Source organism: Ranitomeya imitator, chromosome 10 (assembly GCF_032444005.1).
Source record: "Ranitomeya imitator isolate aRanImi1 chromosome 10, aRanImi1.pri, whole genome shotgun sequence".
Lineage (NCBI taxonomy): Eukaryota > Metazoa > Chordata > Amphibia > Anura > Dendrobatidae > Ranitomeya > Ranitomeya imitator.
Genome location: NC_091291.1, coordinates 70,314,711 through 70,338,866, shown reverse-complemented (window position 1 = coordinate 70,338,866; position 24,156 = coordinate 70,314,711). Strand labels below are relative to the sequence as shown.

At 46.1% G+C, this 24,156-nt stretch overlaps 1 protein-coding gene across 1 annotated transcript; it reads right to left on the bottom strand.

Moving 5' to 3' along the window:
• Positions 1-2,980: 2,980 nt before the first annotated feature.
• ATG12 (autophagy related 12) lies at positions 2,981-21,369 on the bottom strand. The gene is made up of 4 exons (XM_069740860.1): positions 21,212-21,369; positions 9,775-9,911; positions 3,529-3,591; positions 2,981-3,290 (listed from the first exon to the last, which is right to left on the bottom strand). Exons 1-4 carry the CDS (start codon positions 21,339-21,341, stop codon positions 3,231-3,233), a joined length of 390 nt encoding a protein of 129 aa, XP_069596961.1. The 5' UTR covers positions 21,342-21,369; the 3' UTR covers positions 2,981-3,230.
• Positions 21,370-24,156: the final 2,787 nt, after the last annotated feature.

Genomic DNA, 24,156 nt, shown 5'->3' with positions numbered 1-24,156 from the left:
ACCGCGCCGGGAGCAGCTGAGTATAATGGGGAGGGGGAGCACGGAGATATTTACCTGTCCTCGTTTAACCGCCGGGCGCAGTCTTCCGCGTAATCTGCCTGTGACGCTCAGGTCAAAGGGTGCGATGACGTGGTTAGTGCGCGCCCTCTGCCTGAGCGTCAGCGCGGAGGATGGGGAAGACACAGCAGCGCCCGGCGGTGGAACGGGGAAAGGTGAATATAGCAAGTGTCGGGGGCCTGAGCGACGAGAGGCGAGTGTCTTTTTTTTTTTTTTTTTAATCGCAACAACAGCATATGGAGCATAATAGTCTATGGAGCATCTTATGGGGCCATAAGCAGCATTTGTGGAGCATTATGTGGGGCAAATATCTCTATGGAGCATCTTATGGGGCCATAATCAGCATTTGTGGAGCATTATATGGGGCAAATATCTCTATGGAGCATCTTATGGGGCCATAATCAGCATTTGTGCAGCTATATGGGGCAAATGTCTGTATGGAGCATCTTATGGGGCCATAATCAGCATTTATGCAGCATTATATGGGGTATATTTTAATATGGAGCATCTTATGGGGCCATAATCAGCATTTATGCAGCATTATATGGGGTATATTTTAATATGGAACATCTTATGGGGCCCATCAAACTTTATTGAGCATTATATGGGCGTGTTTTGTATGGAGCATCTTATGGGGCCCATCATGAACTGTATGGAGCATTATATGGGGCTCCTGATTAAATATGGATATTCAAAAACTCTTATCCTACTGATGTCTCTATTAATTTTACTTTTATTGGCATCTATTTTTATTTTTGCCATTTACTGGTAGCTGCTGCATTTTCCACCCTAGGCTTATACTCGAGTCATTAAGTTTTCCCAGTTTTGTGGCAAAATTAGGGGTCTCAGCTTATACTTGGGTCGGCTTATACTCGAGCATATACGGTATATTTTCTTGGTGATCCTTGTCTGTACATAGTTTCTTTTTCATACATACTTTGCACTCTATTTGGTATTTGACATGTAGATCCTGACTGTATTTTGGTGATGCCCTCTTTTCTTATTTCCCTCGTTTGAGGTACATAACCGCTAATTTAATCAGCTGTTATGTGCCGGGAAAGATGCGGGCTCAGCGTCGGAGCCCTCATCAAATGCAGGGACACAACTTTGGCTGTAACTACATGTCCAAGGTTGTGAAGGGGTTATAGGGAATCTGTCACAGAGAGTTTCCCACCCCCATCTGACAGCAGAATACTGCAGGGGCAGATACCCCAATTCCAGTGATATGTCAATTACTGGGCTGCTTACTGCAGTTAACACAGTCACTTTAGCTGCTGCAGATCTAGCAGTTTTCTCTGAATGCTGAGCCCTGTATTACCCCACCCACACCATTAAGTGGCAGCTTTCTGCCTAAGCACAGTGGACACAGAAAGCTGCCAATCAGTGGTGGTGGGGTTATAATGAGCTCATGAATATGGAGGACTACATGGAAACAGGTTTACTAGTCCACTAGTAATAATCTCATGCTGAAAACTGATTTATCGAAACTTCAACAAGCAGCCCAGTAAGTGACATCTCTGCAACAAGGGTCTCTTAACTCTACATTACGCTGCTCTCAGGTTAGGTAGCAAAACATGGCGACAGATCCTCTTTAAGCAAGACTCGGGGCAAAACTGATAGACTTGGGCAGCACGGTGGCACAGTGGTTAGCACAGCAGCCTTGCAGCGCTGGGGTCCTGGGTTCTAATCCCACCCAGGACAACATCTGCAAAGAGTTTGTATGTTCTCTCCGTGTTTGCGTGGGTTTCCTCCGGGCACTCCGGTTTCCTCCCACATTCCAAAGACATACTGATAGGGAATTTAGATTGTGAGCCCCATCGGGGACAGTGATGATAATGTGTGCAAAACTGTAAAGCGCTGCGGAATATGTTAGCACTATATAAAAAAATAAAGACTTATGCGTACTGCAGAGCCTGAGGAGGATCCACAACATAGCTATTGGATTAATTAAGCACAATGTCATACATTCACTTCTCAGTACCTGTGGAATATATAATAGAAAGTATCAGGTTTTACATGAATTACTTAGTTTTTTGAGTTTCGGAAACTATACATCCTATAATGTTTCACCACAAAACTGTGTGCCCCCCCCCCGATTTAAAGTAATACAGTAAGTAGACTGTCACAGATGACAGCGGGTGGGGGAGCTGAGGGTCACACGGATGCCACCGCTGTCACCAGTTTGTTAGGGGAACAATTCCATTGCCTCCACTTGTCAGGACAATTACGCAATTAACTGATGAGTGATGGACAAGGCTGCGGCTGCTTCCACTAGTCGGCCAGGTATTGGTAACTCACAGTGGACGTTTGGAACATACTGACAGCAGGCCCTAATGCAAACCGAGTATCAGTCAGGACTGGGGACGCGGTTACAGCAGTCGCCCTATATACTCAGAGCGGTGACTGAACCCCTAACACTGTGGGGGAAATAAAGCTCATTTTCTCCCTGCAGCGTTCAGCTACGTGTAGGCGCCAGGTAGGTAAGTAACGCTATTAACCTGCAGATGTGGGGTTAATCACATACAAACCATCCTCCTGCTCAAAAAAAGAAAATGTAATATAATACATTCATAGCAAAAACAAAACCAACCTAAGATGCAGACTACACACGATTCTGGTTGTATTCCATATTTACCATTTGTAACAAAAGTATCCTTCAATTGAAACATAATTGGAGGACATTGAACTGATCTAGAAAACCTGTCCACATGATGATGGAAAAGGAGGGTCAACTTTTGTAGAGTTCCTCAGCATCACAGAACTGCCACGGATGCTGGATTCCCAAAACATAACTACAGTACGTTTACAAAAAAGTGTCATTCTACATGCAAGTTTAATGACAAAATATAAACTGAAAGGCGACACAACCTCACTCTTAATATCACTGCAGCAGAGCGATGTAAGAGCAAAAAAACAATAAAACTTGTCTTCACGAAAAATAAAAATAACAATTTATTTACAAGAATAATTGGTCAAAGATTGTCAGATAAATGTCCTCATCCATCTTGTTGTTCTCGTTCACTCTCCAGGCATAATCTCCAAGAACTTCTTTGGATGGAATGAAAAATTAAATCAATTTCCAGTGTAGTTTAGGCCCCATATGACCACAATAAGGCAAGATCTTCATTAATATCTTCAAGAATCAGAAACCAATATAAAAAAAGGAAAATTCTTCACCCCCAAGCTTGAGATTTACAGTAGTGTAAAACAAGCTTTCCATCGCTGCCAAAGCACTAAAAGGAAAAAAAAAAGGTGTTTAACAAATGGTTATACAAAAAGTAGCGCTAAATGAAATATTACTATTGACGTAACATAAAATGAAGTCAGACAACCAAGATTTGCAAAGTAAGAAAAAAAGTTAAAAGCTCTCAGAAAAGGAGCACCATTAGCAATTAGATGAAGTTTTATCAACTCAAAGCCAAGAAAAGCACACTCAAAAATAGATGATAGACTATTATACAGCTCTTTTACCTCATATAATATGCCCACTTCTTGGTCAGGTGATGGAGAAAATGATTGATTGACATAGATAAACTGTAAAGATGCATAAAAGAAAAGTATATAAACAATTCGGTATCCAGTAAACCCAAGGCCAACTAACAAAGTAATTCCAACACGAACAATGTTAAAGAGGCTGTCCACTACATTGGCTAATGCCCTCACTGATTTAAACCTTCCAAAGAAGTGTTTTTGTTAATACCTCTTGTTGCCATCTGTGTGTCAGCGGCGCTATTGCTTACCGCTCAGTAGGCATAACGTTATCAAGTTCCGGATCTCCTGCACTCCCCTGGGCGTGACCTAGATGTGCGCACCCCTCCTGACTGACTGGTTCCACCAAACGTCACAGCTCAGTATCCAGCGTCTGCTTGCATTATCTTAGAATGCCAACATTTACATATTTTCCATGTACTCCTTAGTGACGGAGCTAATTTTGACCTTAATGACCAGACAAAAATTTCAGTGTCACTTTATGTGGTAATAACTTTGCTGCAACAGATCCCATGGAGTCTAAGGCTATGTGCACACGTTCAGGATTTCTTGCAGAAAATTCCTGAGAAAAACCTGACATTTTCTGCAAGAAATCTGCATGCGTTTTTTGCGCGTTTTTTTCCGGACATTTCCCAATGCACTTTATGGTGGGAAATCAGCAAAAAAAAACCCCGCAAAATTAATGAACATGCTGCGTTTTTACCGCAATGCGTTTTTTTCGCGGAAAAAAAACGCATCATGCGCACAAAACATGCAGAATTCATTCTAAATGATGGGATGCTTATTGTATGCTTTTTTTGCGGTTTTATAGCGTTTTTATCGTGAAAAAAACGTGAAAAATCAGCAACGTGTGCACACAGCCTTAAATTGCTTTTTTGTGACATATTGCACTTCATGTTAGTGGTAAATCTTGGTCAATATGATTTGCGCGTTTATCAAAATATTGAAAATTTTAAGGAAGGGAAGCAGTACAGTTTGACTTTTTGAATGCAAAAATAGCTGAGATAGTGGACGCCATGTCACATTTGGCAAGCCCCTGATTTGCCTAAACAGTGGAAACACCCCCACAAATGACACCATTTTGGAAACTACACCTCAAGGAATTGATCCAGGGGTATAGTGAGGATTTATTTTAACCCAAAGTTACTGTACAGAATTGGATAACGTTAGGTCATCATATAGAATATTTCGTCATTAGTGTTGAGCGCAAGTATTCGCTACTCTAGTTCACATCAGGTGCTCGGATATGCACCAAGTATCACAGATGCTCGAGCAACCACGATGTAAACGCAAGTGGGAAGCACTTGCAGTCAACGCTAGTTATCATAGCGTCAATTTTTTTTTTAACTCTTGAAATAACCCTAAGAAAAAAAATATATATATAATCTGACTAAGGGGATGACATGGGGGGTTGACTTACTAATTACATCATTTTGATCACTGTGATAAAACTTATAGGAAGAATACCAGATGTTGCCGGTAGATTTTGGTGGGCACATTGCACATGCACCCGCCAATTTTCTTTTGAGCAAGAGGAGGCGGAGCGCCAGGGGACAAATCATTGGGGGATGAAATTCCACAGATTTTCAGACGCTGGGGGGCACTATAGGCTTATTCCCGATCGCCGTTTTAAAACGGAAATGAGGGAATAAGGCCCCTTATGTCCATTCACCTTGCAGTCTGCTGTGTATGTTTGAGAGAGCGAGAGAGAGAGCGAGAGAGAGAGCGAGAGAGAGAGCGAGAGAGAGAGAGCGAGAGAGAGAGAGCGAGAGAGAGAGAGAGAGAGAGCGAGAGAGAGAGAGCGCGAGAGAGAGAGCGCGAGAGAGAGAGCGCGAGAGAGAGAGCGCGAGAGAGAGAGCGCGAGAGAGAGCGCGAGAGAGAGAGCGAGCGAGAGAGAGCGAGCGAGAGAGAGCGAGCGAGAGAGCGAGCGAGAGAAGAAAAAAAAATGATGTGTGAAAGTAGCCTAGGCTAGGGTCACATTGCGTTAGTGCAATCCGTTTAGCGCTAGCGGATTGCGCTAACGCAATGTTTTCTATGGGGCTGCGGTCGGGGTCGCGGTAACGTCCCCGCTCTCGCAGATCCCCGATCTGCGAGAGCAGGGAACGGACCGCGGGCGCGCCTCGGACGCTGCAAGCAGCGTCCGCGGCGCGCCAGGAATCACCGGCGCGTCGCTAGCGCGTGCCGAACATGGCACGCGCTAATGAAGCGCGTTCCCATTGCCTTCAATGGGCGCGTTAACGGACGCGTTGCACGGCATTAATTTCGCTGTGCAACGCTGTCCGTTAAACACGGTCCCATAACGCAATGGGAACCCAGCCTAACACTGATTGTGAAACGAAGCGAATTATGTTTTTTTTATAAAGAGCTGTATACTGCAGCTAGCCTCCTTTATTTATTCCGCCAGCAGCACAGTAATTGTACAAAGAAATGAAAGTGGAAGCACAGAGATATTCACCTCTCCTCGTTCCATCGCCGGGCGCCGTCTTCCGCGTCATCTACCTGTGACACTCAGGTCAGAGGGCGTGATGACGTAGTTAGTCAGTGTGGAGGACCAGGAAGACACAGCGGCGCCCGGTGGTGGAACGGGGAAAGGTGACTATAGCAAGTGCCGGGGGCCTGAGCGACGAGAGGTGAGCATGTCATTTTTTTAATCACAACAGCATATGGGTCATAATAGTCTATAGAGCATCTTATGGGGCCACAATTAGCATTTGTGCAGCATTATATGGGGCAAATGTCTGTATGGAGCATCTTATGGGGATATAATCAACATTTGTGCAGCATTTTATGGGGCATATTTTAATATGGAGCATCTTATGAGGCCCATCAAACTGTATGCAGCATTATATGGGGCATATTTTAATATGGAGCATTTTATGAGGCCCATCATAATCTTTATGGAGCATTATATGGGGCTCCTGATTAAATAATAATATTCAAAAACACTTATCCTACCGATGTCTCAATTAATTTTACTTTTATTGGTACCCATTTTTATTTTTGATATTTACCAGTAGCGGCTGCATTTTCCACCCTAGGCTTATACTCGAGTCATTAAGTTTCCAATGGAAAAAAAACAGTCTCAGAATCGCTAGAATCCGTTGAAGCGTTCCTGAGTTACTACCTCATAAAGGGACACTGGTCAGAATTGCAAAAAATGGTGAGGTCATTAACCCCTTTCTGACCTTTGACGGGATAGTACGTCCGAGGTCAGATCCCTTGCTTTGATGCAGGGCTTCGGCGGTGAGCCCGCATCAAAGCCGGGACATGTCAGCTGTTTTGAACAGCTGACATGTGCCTGCAATAGCGGCAGGTAAAATTGCGATTCACCCGCCACTATTAACTAGTTAAATGCCGCTGTCAAACGCTGACAGCGGCATTTAACCGGCGCTTCCGGCCGGAAATGAACGCATCGCTGACCTCCCGTTTCTTAGTACACAACATGCTAAAAGCAATGATGTCGTTCAAAAGTACAACTTGTTTCGCAAAAAATAAGCCCTCACATGGCCATATTGACATAAAAATAAAATAAAAAGTTATGCTCTGGGAAGGAGGGAAGCGAAAAACGAACACAGAAAAACGGAAAATCCCAAGGTCATGAAGGGGTTAAGGTCAAAATAGGCTGTGTCATGAAGGGGTTAATATCTTCTCTATACTCAAGAAGAGGTGATTTGCAAAGTTGCTTTTTTTATAAACACTTTACAGTTTTACCCATTTATGAAAAGAAGACCTCCTTTTTAACATACTTTAATTAATAGAAATACTGGCTGTTTTATGTGACCATACATACAGTGGGGGAAATAAGTACCGTATATACTCGAGTATAAGCCGACCCGAGTATAAGCCGAGACCCCTAATTTTGCCACAAAAAACTGGGAAAACTTGATGGAATGCTCTGCGGGCGTCCCGTTGCGTTTGCAGAGCCCCTGATGTGCCTAGACAGTAGAAACCCCCACACAAGTGACCCCATTTTGGAAACTAGACCCCCCCAAGGAACTTATCTAGATGTGTCATGAGCACTTTGAACCCCCAAGTGCTTCACAGAAATTTATAACGCAGAGCCGTGAAAATAAAAAAATCATTTTTTTTCCCAACAAAAAATACGTTTTTAGCCCCCATTTTGTTATTTTCCCAAGGGTAACAGGAGAAATTAGACCCCCAAAGTTGTTGCGCAATTTTTCTTGAGTACGCTTATGCTCCATATGTTTGGGGTAAACCACTGTTTGGGCACACGTCATGGCTTTGAAGGGAGGGAGCACCATTTGACTTTTTGAACGCAAGATTGGCTGGAATCAATGGTGGCGCCATGTCGCGTTTGGAGACCCCTGATGTGCCTAAACAGTGGAAACCCCTCAATTCTAACTCTAACACTAACCCCAACCCCAACACACCCCTAACCCTAATCCCAACTGTAGCCATAACCCTAATCACATCCGTAACGCCAACACACCCCTAACCACAAGCCTAACCCTAACCCCAACACACCCCTAATCTTAACCCCATTTCCAACCCTAACCCTAATTCCCACCATAACTAATTCCAACCCTATCCCTAAGGCTATGTGCCCACGTTACGGATTCGTGTGAGGATTTTTCTGCAGTTTTTGAAACTGTTTTTTACCATGGATTTCCAGGTTTTTTTTGTGCGGATTTCACCTGCGGATTCTCCTATTGAGGAACAGGTGTAAAACGCTGCGGAAAGAAAATTGACATGCTGCGGAAAATACAACACAGCGTTTCCGCGCTGTATTTTCCGCACCATGGGCACAGTGGATTTGGTTTTCCATACGTTTACATGGTACTGGTAAATGTGATGGAAAACTGCTACGAATCCGCAGCGGCCAATCCGCTACGGATTCACAGCCAAATCCGCACATAGCCTAATTCTAACCCTAACCCTAGTTTTAACCCTAACCCTAGTGGAAAAATAAAAGTAAATATATTTTCTTTATTTTATTATTGTCCCTACATATGGGGGTGATAAAGGGGATGGGGGGTATTTATTATTCTTTTTATTTTGATCACTGTGATAGGTTCTATAACAGCGATCAAAATGTACCTGGAATGAATCTGACGGCAGATTCATTCCAAGTACATTTTGATCGCTGTTATAGAACCTACCTGGAATGAATCTGCCGGCAGATTTGGCAGGCGCACTACGCATGCGCCCGCCAATTTGTAAGATGGCGGCGCCCATGCAAGACGGACGGACACCGGAAGTCGGTAAGTATGCGGGGGTGGGATCGGACTGCAGGGGGAGCAGACAGGAGGTCGGAGGGGAATGTGCCCCTCCGGTACGCCAGATGAAAAGCTGCCTCCGTTTGGAGCTTGGGTTATCACACAAGTCAGACCAAAAGTGCAACCATGCCAATGGTGTGAATGTCGATCTTCATGAACACATTGCCCCAAGAATGAAGCTGAGCTCCTGAACAAACAAGAGCTGTGTATCTAAGCCCATCATGCGTGATCCTAAAAGTTTTAGTGCTTGAGTTGCGTCTTTTTCAAGTGAAAAAAAATAATTTTAATAAATAAATTGCAAGGTGTGCTGTGATCCCACCTCTGTAACTCTGAAAACAAAAGCTGAGTATATTGATAATTAAATGTCCCACATAGTAGCTTAGTAGTTTGGAGTTCAAATGGTCCCGAATCAGCACAGGACCGAAGACACCCGCAGCCGCACCGCCAGACACCAACGTAGCACCGCCGGACGCCCGAATCACCGCCAGACACCCCCTCATCACAGCCTGCAGCAATGATACCGGTAAAGTATATACGCTTTATACGACGCACCCCCATTTTCCCCCCAAATTTGGGGGAAGAAAAAAAAAAGTGTGTCTTATAATACGAAAAATACAGTAGCCAATGTCATTAAGATCTATGTTTGGGGTCGTCGTTTTGCTGCAGAGTAAGTCTGGAGCCAATCAGACTGCCTCCCTCATGGTAATACATGATGGATAAGTACCTGCCTGTATTTCTCAGGAGTGGTCCAAAATCCAAATTAATTTTTCATCCTATTTCCCCGCCTATTTAATGCCATGATCTAAACTATTTTCTAATATGCCACAATGTTTGCATAGATTTCTCTTTTATTCATTGCTAAAAATAAAACTATTAGCATTTATATTTTTTAAAACATTCTTACGCTGCAGCATTTGCTCCACATCAGTTAAACTTTTGTGCTGTACTGTACAGTTTAATTTAATCGTTTTTTAATTAATGTAAAAACTACCATCTGTTCTGATGCTTCCAGCTTCAGGTACTTTTTGATGAAGTCCATAAGTCCTTGCACTGTTCGAGTTCTCTCTATTGTCCACTTCTTATTTTTCATTATTGGTGTATCCCCAACGGCCTTCAGTAGGACATCAACTGGAAATTAAAAAAGGATTTATTTGGAGCGGTTATCTTACACAAAATCTCTGATTTAAACGTTAAGATTGTAACCCACTCCAAGACAGGAGATATTTAGCCAATCGGGAGGGTTGGAGTGTGAGGCGCACGCCTCGTAATGAATCTGGCGAGGTGAGGAAAGGTGTGCACCTCTGTGTGCCTCGCCACAAATTTTACTCCAGTCCCTTAGGCTGCTTTCACGCATCAGTTTTTTGAAGTCAGGCACAATCCGGCAAATTTTGAAAAAAAAAAAAAAAAAAAAAAAAACAGATCTGGCAAAAGTTGCCGCCGGATCCATTTTTCTCTCATAGACTTGTATCAGCGCCAGATTGCCTCACGTCTCATCCGTTTTTTGCCGGATCCGTCGAAAATTCGTTTTCCAGCGGCCAGAGAAAACAGACATTCTGTCCGTCGAAAAAACAGACAGCGACAGATCCGTCGAAAAACAGATGAAACGTGAGGTGAAATGATGGAATCCGGCGACTGATTCCATCAGTTTTTCATATTTTGCAACGGATCCGTTTTTCAAAAATTCGCCGGATTCTGCCTGATGGCAAAAAAATGATGTGTGAAAGTAGCCTTACTAGAGAAAGATTTGTGGAGTTCCAAATGTCGTCATGAATTTGATGAGCAGCAGTCGCCGCGACCCTGTCCCAGCTCTGACAACTTTGTTGGAGCTGTGGGAAAAAACAATGGCGTAAAAGTCATCACACTGTAGCACAGCTGAATTGTGCCAACATTTTTAATTCTTTTCAAAGTCTTTTACAACAAAATTCTGGAGTAAAAGCTTTGCTGAATTGGCCCTTAGGCTGTGTGCACACTGGGCATTTTTGCTGTGCTTTTTCCACATGGAATTGGCCCCAAAACTCTAGGGAATCCTTATGCCAGCAAAGTTAATGAGAATCCTGAAGTGCTGTGCACATGATCAGTAATTTTCCTTTCCGGATCCGTGTTACTTTTAAATCCGCAACATGTCAACTCTTTGTGCATTTTTCTGTGTTTTTCACCCATTGACTTCATTTGAAGTCAGCCAAATATGCAGCAAAAGCGCAGGTATAAACACGTTTGCAGATTTACTGAGTTTCTGCTTGCGTTTTTAAAGATTTCATATCGGGCGTTTCCCACGCATGACACTATGTCAGGCCGGTTTCACACGTCAGTGTCTCTGGTACGTGAGGTCACAGTTTCCTCACGTACCAGAGACACTGACTCACGTAGACACATTAAAATCAATGTGTCTCTGCACATGTCAGCGTGTTTTCATGGACCGTGTGTCCGTTTGGAAAACACGGAGACATGTCAGTGTTCGTGGGAGCGCACGGATCACACGGACCCATTAAAGTCAATGGGTCTGTGTAAAACACGTACCGCACACGGATGTTGTCCGTGTGCAGTCTGTGTGCCGTGCAGGAGACAGCGCTACTGTAAGCGCTGTCCCCCCCGCGTGTGGTGCTGAAGCCCCATTCATTTCTTCTCTCCAGCAGCGTTTGCTGGAAAAAAGGAATTAATAATTTTTTTTTTTTTAATTAATTTTTGTTTTTAAAATAAAGTTGCGGGTAATCTGCCCCCTCCCACCCCCTGTGCGCCCCCCCGCTGGTATTAAATACCTCAAAATCCACAATAGACAACCTCAAAAAGCTGAAAGTTTTACAATGGCCCTCAGAGTACCCTGATCTGAACATCATTGAAAATCTGTGGCTAGACATCAAAATACCAGATGATGCAAGACGACCCAGGAATCTCACAGAACTGGAAGAATTTCCCAAGGAATAATGGATGAAAATCCCTCAAACAAGAATTGAAACACCCTTGTGTTGCTTCAAAGTGTGTACTAGTTGTGAAACTAAGTACTAACCATGCAGGGTGCCCAAACTTTTGCATCGACCCATTTTATCTTTTGTAATTTTCAAAATGTAAAAGTTGACAATTTTTTGCCTAAAATGCAAAGTAAATGTGTCGTCTTTAACTTTAGGCCTTTTAAAGATCATTTCATGTTCAACTTACTAAACTGTTCACAATAGCAGCAATTGTGACCATGGATGCCCAAACTGTTACATACCACTGTACATGCACCAGAAACGTGTTGGTGGTGTTTTGCTTTTGGACTGTTATGGATGATTTGTGAAATTTGTAATATGAACGAATAAAACTTCAGGAATTTTTATCCATATTACTGGATCCATCTCTATGTCATTTGCCTTTCTACCTGAGCAGTGGCGTCAGCACAGAATAAGACGAAATTCTACCACTTGGTGCTACATAGCGGAGCCAATCCTATATATACACCATACCTTTTGACAGATTTTGACAGTCTGCCCCGCGATCACGGGCGGGACAGCAGTTTTCCCGCACTGAGTTTCAGCCTCATTGGCACTGCCCTGCTGGATCCGGGACGATTGGGAGGTCTGCGAATCATCCCACCACCCACAGAGCAGCACACCACATATGGCTGCTCTGTGCGCACAGGACCTGTGATGAGGGCACTGGAGGGGAGAAGTCAGGGGTTACATGATCGGGGCTTCCATGTATGCATGCAGGACTGCTGGTTTTCATGGTGCTGGATGAGGGTATGTATATGTGTGGGGTCAGGAGAGGTTTACAATGTAGACGTAGCAGAGCAGTGTGTGTACGGCACAGAGCCGTGTGTGCAAGGTGTACAGAGCGGAGCCGTGTGTGTACGGCACAGAGCCGTGTGTGTACGAGGTTTACGGAGCGGAGCCGTGTGTGCAAGGTGTATGGAGCGGAGTCGTGTGTGTTTGTGTGTACGAGGTGTACATAGCGGAGTCGTGTGTGTGTACGAGGTGTATGGAGCGGAGCCATGTGTGTACGGAGCAGAGCCGTGTGTGCAAGGTGTACGGAGCGGAGTCGTGTGTGCGCGGAGTGAACGATAGCTGTGTCGGATCGGAGCAGATATTGCTCCTCGCTTCAACACTGACTGGCACAGGAGACACAGAGAGGTCTTTATCAGTGGCGTACCAGAACTGCCGCGACGTGAGCAGTCAGCGGCACGGCTGGATGACATCATTCAGCGCTGCGGGAGTGGAAGCTGCCGGCTGCTGCGAGGGAGCGTGGTGAGAGGTGTGTGTAGATGTGTTTAGTGATGGAGAAGGCAATGATGGGGGTGTGAGGGCAATGATGGGGTGGGGTAACCATGTGGGGCCATTATACAGTACGCAGCATCACGTGAGCCCATGATACTGTACGGAGCATCACGTGGGCCCAGTATACTGTACAAAGCATCACGTGGGCCCAGTATACTGTACAAAGCATCACGTGGGCCCAGTATACTGTACAAAGCATCACGTGGGCCCAGTATACTGTACAAAGCATCACGTGGGCCCAGTATACTGTACAAAGCATCACGTGGGCCCAGTATACTGTACAAAGCATCACGTGGGCCCAGTATACTGTACAAAGCATCACGTGGGTCCAGTATACTGTACAAAGCATCACGTGGGCCCAGTATACTGTACAAAGCATCACGTGGGCCCAGTATACTGTACAAAGCATCACGTGGGCCCAGTATACTGTACAAAGCATCACGTGGGCCCAGTATACTGTACAAAGCATCACGTGGGTCCAGTATACTGTACAAAGCATCACGTGGGTCCAGTATACTGTACAAAGCATCGCGTGGGTCCAGTATACTGTACAAAGCATCGCGTGGGTCCAGTATACTGTACAAAGCATCGCGTGGGTCCAGTATACTGTACAAAGCATCACATGGGTCCAGTATACTGTACGAAGCATCACATGGGTCCAGTATACTGTACGAAGCATCACATGGGTCCAGTATACTGTACGAAGCATCACGTGTGGCCGTTATACAGTATGGAGCATCATGTGTGGCCATTATACAGTAAGGAGCATCATGTGTGGCCATTATACAGTAAGGAGCATCATGTGTGGCCATTATACAGTATGGAGCATCATGCGTGGCCATTATACAGTATGCATGCTCATTTGTATCCAGGCTTAGAGGGGTTGTGTGGTCTATAGCTACAGGCTGCAGTCACTATGAGGGGCAGTATGGAGCATGCTCATTTGTATCCAGGTATAGAGGGGTTGTCTGGTCTATAGCCACAAGCTGCAGTCACTATGAGGGGAAGTACGGAGCATGCTCATTTGTATCCAGGTTTAGAGGGGTTGTCTGGTCTTTAGCCACAGGCTGCAGTCACTATGAGGGGCAGTATGGAGCATGCTCATTTGTATCCAGGTATAGAGGGGTTGTCTGGTCTATAGCCACAAGCTGCAGTCACTATGAGGGGAAGTACGGAGCATGCTCATTTGTATCCAGGTATAGAGGGGTTGTCTGGTCTATAGCCACAAGCTGCAGTCACTATGAGGGGAAGTACGGAGCATGCTCATTTGTATCCAGGCTTAGAGGGGTTGTCTGGTCTATAGCCACAAGCTGCAGTCACTATGAGGGGCAGTACGGAGCATGCTCATTTGTATCCAGGCTTAGAGGGGTTGTGTGGTCTTTAGCCACAGGCTGCAGTCACTATGAGGGGCAGTACGGAGCATGCTCATTTGTATCCAGGCTTAGAGGGGCTGTGTGGTCTATAGCCACAAGCTGCAGTCACTATGAGGGGCAGTACGGAGCATGCTCATTTGTATCCAGGCTCAGAGGGGTTGTCTGGTCTATAGCCACAAGCTGCAGTCACTATGAGGGGCAGTATGGAGCATGCTCATTTGTAACCAGGCTTACAGGGGGTTCTCTGGTCTATAGCCACAAGCTGCAGTCACTATGAGGGGCAGTACGGAGCATGCTCATTTGTATCCAGGCTCAGAGGGGTTGTCTGGTCTATAGCCACAAGCTGCAGTCACTATGAGGGGCAGTACGGAGCATGCTCATTTGTATCCAGGCTTAGAGGGGTTGTCTGGTCTATAGCCACAGGCTGCAGTCACTATGAGGGGCAGTATGGAGCATGCTCATTTGTATCCAGGCTTACAGGGGGTTCTCTGGTCTATAGCCACAAGCTGCAGTCACTATGAGGGGCAGTACGGAGCATGCTCATTTGTATCCAGGCTTAGAGGGGCTGTGTGGTCTATAGCCACAGGCTGCAGTCACTATGAGGGGCAGTGCGGAGCATGCTCATTTGTATCCAGGCTCAGAGGGGTTCTCTGGTCTATAGCCACAGGCTGCAGTCACTATGAGGGGCAGTATGGAGCATGCTCATTTGTATCCAGGCTTAGAGGGGTTGTCTGGTCTATAGCCACAAGCTGCAGTCACTATGAGGGGCAGTACGGAGCACGCTCATTTGTATCCAGGCTTAGAGGGGTTGTCTGGTCTATAGCCACAAGCTGCAGTCACTATGAGGGGCAGTACGGAGCATGCTCATTTGTATCCAGGCTTAGAGGGGTTGTCTGGTCTATAGCCACAAGCTGCAGTCACTATGAGGGGAAGTACGGAGCATGCTCATTTGTATCCAGGCTTAGAGGGGTTGTCTGGTCTATAGCCACAGGCTGCAGTCACTATGAGGGGCAGTACGGAGCATGCTCATTTGTATCCAGGCTTAGAGGGGTTGTCTGGTCTATAGCCACAAGCTGCAGTCACTATGAGGGGCAGTATGGAGCATGCTCATTTGTATCCAGGCTTAGAGGGGTTGTCTGTTCTATAGCCACAAGCTGCAGTCACTATGAGGGGCAGTATGGAGCATGCTCATTTGTATCCAGGCTTACAGGGGGTTCTCTGGTCTATAGCCACAAGCTGCAGTCACTATGAGGGGCAGTACGGAGCATGCTCATTTGTATCCAGGCTTAGAGGGGCTGTGTGGTCTATAGCCACAGGCTGCAGTCACTATGAGGGGCAGTGCGGAGCATGCTCATTTGTATCCAGGCTCAGAGGGGTTCTCTGGTCTATAGCCACAGGCTGCAGTCACTATGAGGGGCAGTATGGAGCATGCTCATTTGTATCCAGGCTTAGAGGGGTTGTCTGGTCTATAGCCACAAGCTGCAGTCACTATGAGGGGCAGTACGGAGCACGCTCATTTGTATCCAGGCTTAGAGGGGTTGTCTGGTCTATAGCCACAAGCTGCAGTCACTATGAGGGGCAGTACGGAGCATGCTCATTTGTATCCAGGCTTAGAGGGGTTGTCTGGTCTATAGCCACAAGCTGCAGTCACTATGAGGGGAAGTACGGAGCATGCTCATTTGTATCCAGGCTTAGAGGGGTTGTCTGGTCTATAGCCACAGGCTGCAGTCACTATGAGGGGCAGTACGGAGCATGCTCATTTGTATCCAGGCTTAGAGGGGTTGTCTGGTCTATAGCCACAAGCTGCAGTCACTATGAGGGGCAGTATGGAGCATGCTCATTTGTATCCAGGCTTAGAGGGGTTGTCTGTTCTATAGCCACAAGCTGCAGTCACTATGAGGGGCAGTATGGAGCATGCTCATTTGTATCCAGGCTTAGAGGGGGTTCTCTGGTCTATAGCCACAGGCTGCAGTCACTATGAGGGGCAGTACGGAGCATGCTCATTTGTATCCAGGCTTAGAGGGGTTGTCTGGTCTATAGCCACAAGCTGCAGTCACTATGAGGGGCAGTACGGAGCATGCTCATTTGTATCCAGGGTTAGAGGGGTTGTCTGGTCTATAGCCACAGGCTGCAGTCACTATGAGGGGCAGTATGGAGCATGCTCATTTGTATCCAGGCTTAGAGGGGTTGTCTGGTCTATAGCCACAAGCTGCAGTCACTATGAGGGGCAGTATGGAGCATGCTCATTTGTAACCAGGCTTACAGGGGGTTCTCTGGTCTATAGCCACAAGCTGCAGTCACTATGAGGGGCAGTATGGAGCATGCTCATTTGTATCCAGGCTTAGAGGGGCTGTGTGGTCTATAGCCACAGGCTGCAGTCACTATGAGGGGCAGTACGGAGCATGCTCATTTGTATCCAGGCTCAGAGGGGTTGTCTGGTCTATAGCCACAGGCTGCAGTCACTATGAGGGGCAGTATGGAGCATGCTCATTTGTATCCAGGCTTAGAGGGGTTGTCTGGTCTATAGCCACAAGCTGCAGTCACTATGAGGGGCAGTACGGAGCATGCTCATTTGTATCCAGGCTTAGAGGGGTTGTCTGGTCTATAGCCACAAGCTGCAGTCACTATGAGGGGCAGTACGGAGCATGCTCATTTGTATCCAGGCTTAGAGGGGTTGTCTGGTCTATAGCCACAAGCTGCAGTCACTATGAGGGGCAGTACGGAGCATGCTCATTTGTATCCAGGCTTAGAGGGGTTGTCTGGTCTATAGCAACAAGCTGCAGTCACTATGAGGGGCAGTACGGAGCATGCTCATTTGTATCCAGGCTTAGAGGGGTTGTCTGGTCTATAGCCACAAGCTGCAGTCACTATGAGGGGCAGTACGGAGCATGCTCATTTGTATCCAGGCTTAGAGGGGTTGTCTGGTCTATAGCCACAAGCTGCAGTCACTATGAGGGGCAGTACGGAGCATGCTCATTTGTATCCAGGCTTAGAGGGGTTGTCTGGTCTATAGCCACAAGCTGCAGTCACTATGAGGGGCAGTATGGAGCATGCTCATTTGTATCCAGGCTTAGAGGGGGTTCTCTGGTCTATAGCCACAGGCTGCAGTCACTATGAGGGGCAGTACGGAGCATGCTCATTTGTATCCAGGCTTAGAGGGGTTGTCTGGTCTATAGCCACAAGCTGCAGTCACTATGAGGGGCAGTACGGAGCATGCTCATTTGTATCCAGGGTTAGAGGGGTTGTCTGGTCTATAGCCACAGGCTGCAGTCACTATGAGGGGCAGTATGGAGCATGCTCATTTGTATCCAGGCTTAGAGGGGTTGTCTGGTCTATAGCCACAAGCTGCAGTCACTATGAGGGGCAGTATGGAGCATGCTCATTTGTAACCAGGCTTACAGGGGGTTCTCTGGTCTATAGCCACAAGCTGCAGTCACTATGAGGGGCAGTACGGAGCATGCTCATTTGTATCCAGGCTTAGAGGGGTTGTCTGGTCTATAGCCACAAGCTGCAGTCACTATGAGGGGCAGTACGGAGCATGCTCATTTGTATCCAGGCTTAGAGGGGTTGTCTGGTCTATAGCCACAAGCTGCAGTCACTATGAGGGGAAGTACGGAGCATGCTCATTTGTATCCAGGCTTAGAGGGGTTGTCTGGTCTATAGCCACAAGCTGCAGTCACTATGAGGGGCAGTATGGAGCATGCTCATTTGTATCCAGGCTCAGAGGGGTTGTCTGGTCTATAGCCACAAGCTGCAGTCACTATGAGGGGAAGTACGGAGCATGCTCATTTGTATCCAGGCTTAGGGGGGTTGTCTGGTCTATAGCCACAAGCTGCAGTCACTATGAGGGGCAGTACGGAGCATGCTCATTTGTATCCAGGCTTAGAGGGGCTGTGTGGTCTATAGCCACAGGCTGCAGTCACTATGAGGGGCAGTACGGAGCATGCTCATTTGTATCCAGGCTCAGAGGGGTTGTCTGGTCTATAGCCACAGGCTGCAGTCACTATGAGGGGCAGTATGGAGCATGCTCATTTGTATCCAGGCTTAGAGGGGTTGTCTGGTCTATAGCCACAAGCTGCAGTCACTATGAGGGGCAGTACGGAGCATGCTCATTTGTATCCAGGCTTAGAGGGGTTGTCTGGTCTATAGCCACAAGCTGCAGTTACTATGAGAGGCAGTACGGAGCATGCTCATTTGTATCCAGGCTTAGAGGGGTTGTCTGGTCTATAGCCACAAGCTGCAGTCACTATGAGAGGCAGTACGGAGCATGCTCATTTGTATCCAGGCTTAGAGGGGTTGTCTGGTCTATAGCCACAAGCTGCAGTCACTATGAGAGGCAGTACGGAGCATGCTCATTTGTATCCAGGCTTAGAGGGGTTGTCTGGTCTATAGCCACAAGCTGCAGTCACTATGAGGGGCAGTACGGAGCATGCTCATTTGTATCCAGGCTTAGAGGGGTTGTCTGGTCTATAGCCACAAGCTGCAGTCACTATGAGGGGCAGTACGGAGCATGCTCATTTGTATCCAGGCTTAGAGGGGTTGTCTGGTCTATAGCCACAAGCTGCAGTCACTATGAGGGGCAGTACGGAGCATGCTCATTTGTATCCAGGCTTAGAGGGGTTGTCTGGTCTATAGCCACAGGCTGCAGTCACTATGAGGGGCAGTACGGAGCATGCTCATTTGTATCCAGGCTTAGAGGGGTTGTTTGGGCCGGGCGGTAGGAATGACTGGGGAATGACAGCGCTGGCACGCGCCTCCTCTGCTGGGACGAGGTTGAAGTTGGTTTCTTATTCGGCAATTTTTTCTTTTCTGTTTCTTATAGATTTAACAACAAAAAATAATCATCACAATAATAAAACACAATGCAGTGAGGTGTCCTAATGTGAATACGCTTAAAAAAGGCTAAAAAAAAAAAAAAAAAAAAAAAAACTGGCACAAAAATGGGCACCAAAGAGTGCTGAAGAAAGGGTTAAATGCCTTAGGGCCACTGATCTCACACTGCAAACATATAGAACAGAGCGCCCCACATCCAAACCAGTTATTTCCAGCCTGGCCCAAATGGGTTCTAGGCATCAGAACTGGCATGAAAGTGGGCACAGTCAATTTTTGCTATTTGAATAAGTAACTGATGTTTTAAGGAGTTAAATGCTTTTGGGCCACTGATACGACACTTAAAATTCACAGATAGTGATGCCCTGCATCAAATCCAGGTCCCCCCAGCTTGGCCCAAATGGGTTCTGGGCACTAGAATTGGCATCAAAGTGGGCAAACAACCCATTTTCGCAGATTTGAATAAGTAACTGATGTTTTTAAGGGGTTAAATGCCTTTGCGCCACTGATCTGACACTGAATATACACAAACAGTGATGCCCTGCATCAATCCCAGGTCCCTCCAGCGTGGCCCAAATGGGTTCTGGGCACCAGGACTGGCATCAAAGTGGGCAAACAGCCCATTTTCACAGATTTGAATAAGTAACTGATGGTTTAAAGGATTTAAATGCCTTTGGGCCACTGATACGACACTTAAAATTCACAAAGGCATTTAACCCCTTAAAAACATCAGTTCCTTATTCAGATGTGTGAAAATGGGCTGTTTGCCCACTTTGATGCCAGTTCTGGTGCCCAGAACCCATTTGGGCCAGGCTGGAGCGACCTGGGATTGATGCAGGGCAACACTGTGTATTTTAAAGGGACTCTGTCACCTGAATTTGGCGGGACTGGTTTTGGGTCATATGGGCGGAGTTTTTGGGTGTTTGATTCACCCTTTCCTTACCCGCTGGCTGCAATATTGGATTAAAGTTCATTCTCTGTCCTCCATAGTACACGCCTGCGCAAAGCAATCTTGTCTTGTGCAGGCATGTACTATGGAGGACAGAGAATGAACTTCAATCCAATATTGCAGCCAGCATGCAGCCAGCGGGTAAGGAAAGGGTGAATCAAACACCTGAAAACTCCGCCCATATGACCCAAAACCAGTCCCGCCAAATTCAGGTGACAGGTTCCCTTTAAGTGTCAGATCAGTGGCCCAACGGCATTTAACCCTTTAAAAACCATCAGTTACTTATTGAAATCTGTGAAAATGGGCTGTTTGCCCACTTTGCCATGCTGGAGGGGCCTGGGATTGATGCAGGGCATCGCTGTCTGTGTATTTTAAGTGTCAGATCAGTGGCGCAAAGGCATTTAACCCCTTAAAAACATCAGTTACTTATTAAAATGGCAAGAATTGACTGTCTGCCCACTTTGATGCCAGTTCTGGTGCCCAGAACCCATTTGGGCCAGGCTGGAAATAACTGGTTTGGATGTGGGGCGCCCTGTTCTATATGTCTGCAGTGTGAGATCAGTGGCCCAAAGGCATTTAACCCTTTCTTCAGCGCTCTTTGGTGCCCACTTTGATGCCCATTTTTGTGCCAGTTTTATTGTTTTTTTAGCCTTTTTTAAGTGTATTCACATCAGGGCTCCTCGCTGCATTGTCTTTTATTATTGTGATGATTATTTTTTGTTGTTAAACCTATAAAAAACAGAAAAGAAAAAATTGCCGAATAAGAAACCGACGAGTAAGAAACCAACTTGAGCCTCGTTCTGCGCGGTGCCTGAAGCGATGACGTCATGTGCCCACGGCGCTGAGGGCTGTGATTGGCGGTCAGGGGAGTAAAGGCTGATGAAGGAGCGCACTGCCCGCGATGGCGCCCGCCGGCGTGTATACCCCATAACAGACGGAAGTTGGCCGAGCAGCCCCCTGTATACTGTTACACCGCTCATGACACGCCCCCTGCAGGCTGGCCGGGACTCCATGACAAGCACTTACTCTTCCGTCTGGCTTCGCACAGCGGCTCCTCGGTGGCCGGTGAGGCTGCAGCTGCAGGCGCGCTCTCTACCGCTACTTCACCGTGATTTTCACCAGTTTCCTCCATCTTTGTTTCTGGCAAGCTGCTCATCAGTGAGAGCCGGGAAGCTTAGCGGAAGTGCGTCATCAGCTCCGCTGACGTAAAGCCAAGCAGCAGGCGCCTCTCTATGGTGATAGTGTGAGGGTCTCCTCCTCCTCCTCCCCATATTACCAGTCGGTGCTGAGGGCAGGACCCCCGACAATCCTTCCGCTGTACACAGCTCAGCACGGAGGCGGCTACACCGGAGCTCATTCCTGGATCCTCATACTCCATTCTAGTCGTCTCTTCTGGCTGTTTAACCCCTTCACCCCCGGAGCTTTTCTCGTTTTTCGCTCCCTTCCTTCCCGGGGCCATAACTTTTTTATTTTTCCGTCAATATGGCCATGTGAGGGCTTAATTTTTAAGGGACGAGTTCTACTTTTGAACTACATCATTGGTTTTACCATGTTGTGTGACAGAAAACGGGAAAAAATTCCGAGTGTGGTGAAATTGCAAAAAAAAAAGTGCAATCCCACCCTTGTTTTTTGTTTCTACTTTTTGCTACGTTCACTAAATGCTAAAACTGACCTGCCCTTATGATTCCTCGGGTCATTACGAGTTCATAGACGCCAAACATGTCTAGGTGCTCGTTAATTTAAGTGGTAAAAAAAAAAAAATCCAAAGTTTGCTAAAAATAAAAAAAAAATGTGCAATTTTCCGATACCCGTAACGTCTCCATTTTTCGGGATCCCGGATTGGGTGAGGGCTTATTTTTTGCATGCCAAGCTGACGTTTTTAATTATACCACTTTTGTGCAGATAACGATCTTTTGATCACTCGTTATTGCATTTTAATGCAATGTCGCGGCGACTAAAAAAAAATGTAATTTTGGTGTTTTGATTTTTTTTCTTACTACGCCGTTTAGCAATCAGGTTAATCCTTTTTTTTTCTATCGATAGATCGGGCGATTCTGAACACAGCAATACCAAATATGTGTATGTTTGTTTGTTTTTTTTGTTTAATTTTGATTGAGGCGAAAGGGGGGTGATTTAAACTTTTATATTTTTTAAATATTTTTAAACACATTTTTAAAGAGCATAACTGAGTCCTCATAAAAAAGCGCAACCTACAGTCATCATAAAAGAGCGCAACCAACATTAAAGAGCGCAACCGACAGTCACTATAAAAGACCACATCTGACAGTCACCATAAAACAGCTCAACCGAGTCACCATAAAAGAACACAACCGACCTCTATAAAAGAGTGCAACCGACAGTCTCTAGAAGGCCACATGCACACGTTGTGGAAAGTGGTGCGGATTTTTCCGGACTGATTTTGGTAAATCCACAAGTAAACCGCACTGCGGATTGTCTGCAGAATTACGGCATTTTTGTGCGGATTCCACCTGCACTTTTACACCTGCGGATTCCTATTATGGAGCAGGTGTAAACCGCTGCGGAATCCACACAATGAATTGACATGCTGCAGTATAAACCGCTACGTTTCCACGCGTTTTTTTCCGCAGCATGTGCACTGTGGATTTTGTTTTCCATAGGTTTACATGGTACTGTAAACTCAGGAAAAACTGCTGCGAATCCGCAGCAGCCAATCCACTGCGGATCCGCAGCAAAATCCACAACGTGTGCACATACCCAAAATGAGCGCAACCGACTGTCACCATAAAAGAATGCAACCAACAATTACCGTAAAAGAACACAACCGACAGTCACCATAAAAGAGTGCAACAGTCACCATAAAAGAGCGCAACTGACAGTCATCATAAAAGAACACAACCAACAGTCACTATATAAGCACGCAACAGACAGTCACCATAAAATAACGCAACCAATAGTTATAAAAGAGCGCAACCGAGAGTCACCATAAAAGAGCTCAACTAACAGTAACCATAAAACAGCGCAACCGACAGTCATTATAACAGTGCAACTGACAATCACCATAAAAGAGCGCAACCGACAGTCACCATAAAAGAGTGCTACCGACAGTCGTCATAAAAGAGCACAACCGAGAGTCACCATAAAAGCGCAACCGACAGTCATCATAACAGAGCGCAACCGACAATCATAATAAAAGAGCGCAATCAAGAGTTACCATAAAAGAGCGCAACCGAAAGTCATCATAACAGAGCACAACTGACAGTCATCATAAAAGAACGCAACTGACAGTCATCATAATTTATAACACAGAAGTTATATAAATTATTACAGAGCTGTCTGGGGTCACTGGAGAACATTTCTAGTGTAATTTCGCCACTTTTGTGACGTAGATTCTGATGATTCTGTCGGCTGCACTTCATCACTGGCCGAGACTTGTACACATAGAGGAAAATTTGAATTCTATCAAAACTGAACAATCAGAGATGTGTGTAATGTTTTATATTCCGAAAAGCGATAATCAAAAAACTAACTTTATTTTAAAAAAATGCACAAATTGGCCGCTTCTTTCTCTCTCTAACCCTTTCTAAGGCCTCTTTCAGATATCTCTATGTCGGGTATGTGTGGTGACAGTTTTCACACGTAACACAGACACACACTTAGACCCATTCAAGTGAATGGGTCTGTGCTCTTGTCCGTGTGTTTTCACAGAGCGTGTGTCTGATGGCAAAATATGCTGACATGTCTGTTTTTTAACAGCATGGGAAGCAAAATGTCGTGCACAGAGGCGTAGCTAGGGTTTCGGTTTAGGTAGGGGCGAAACTTCACAGTGGGCCCCTAACCAGGTAAGGCTTGTCCCACACGTCCAGATAATTCCGGTAGCGGAAAAATCGGTACCGGAATTGTCCGTGTGCTCACGTGACACATCAGTGTGGCACACGTGCGGCATCCGTGTGCCGCCCGTGTGCCGACTGGGTACCACACGCACCGTGCAG

Coding starts and splice junctions, on each gene's coding strand:
- ATG12 (XM_069740860.1), bottom strand. CDS start 21,341: ATGAGCAGCTTGCCAGAAACAAAGATGGAGGAAACTGGTGAAAATCAC. Junction 9,912..21,211: donor GTGCGAAGCCAGACGGAAGA/GTAAGTGCTTGT, acceptor TTTAATTTCCAG/TTGATGTCCTACTGAAGGCC. Junction 3,291..3,528: donor AAGTGGGCATATTATATGAG/GTAAAAGAGCTG, acceptor TTTTCCTTTTAG/TGCTTTGGCAGCGATGGAAA.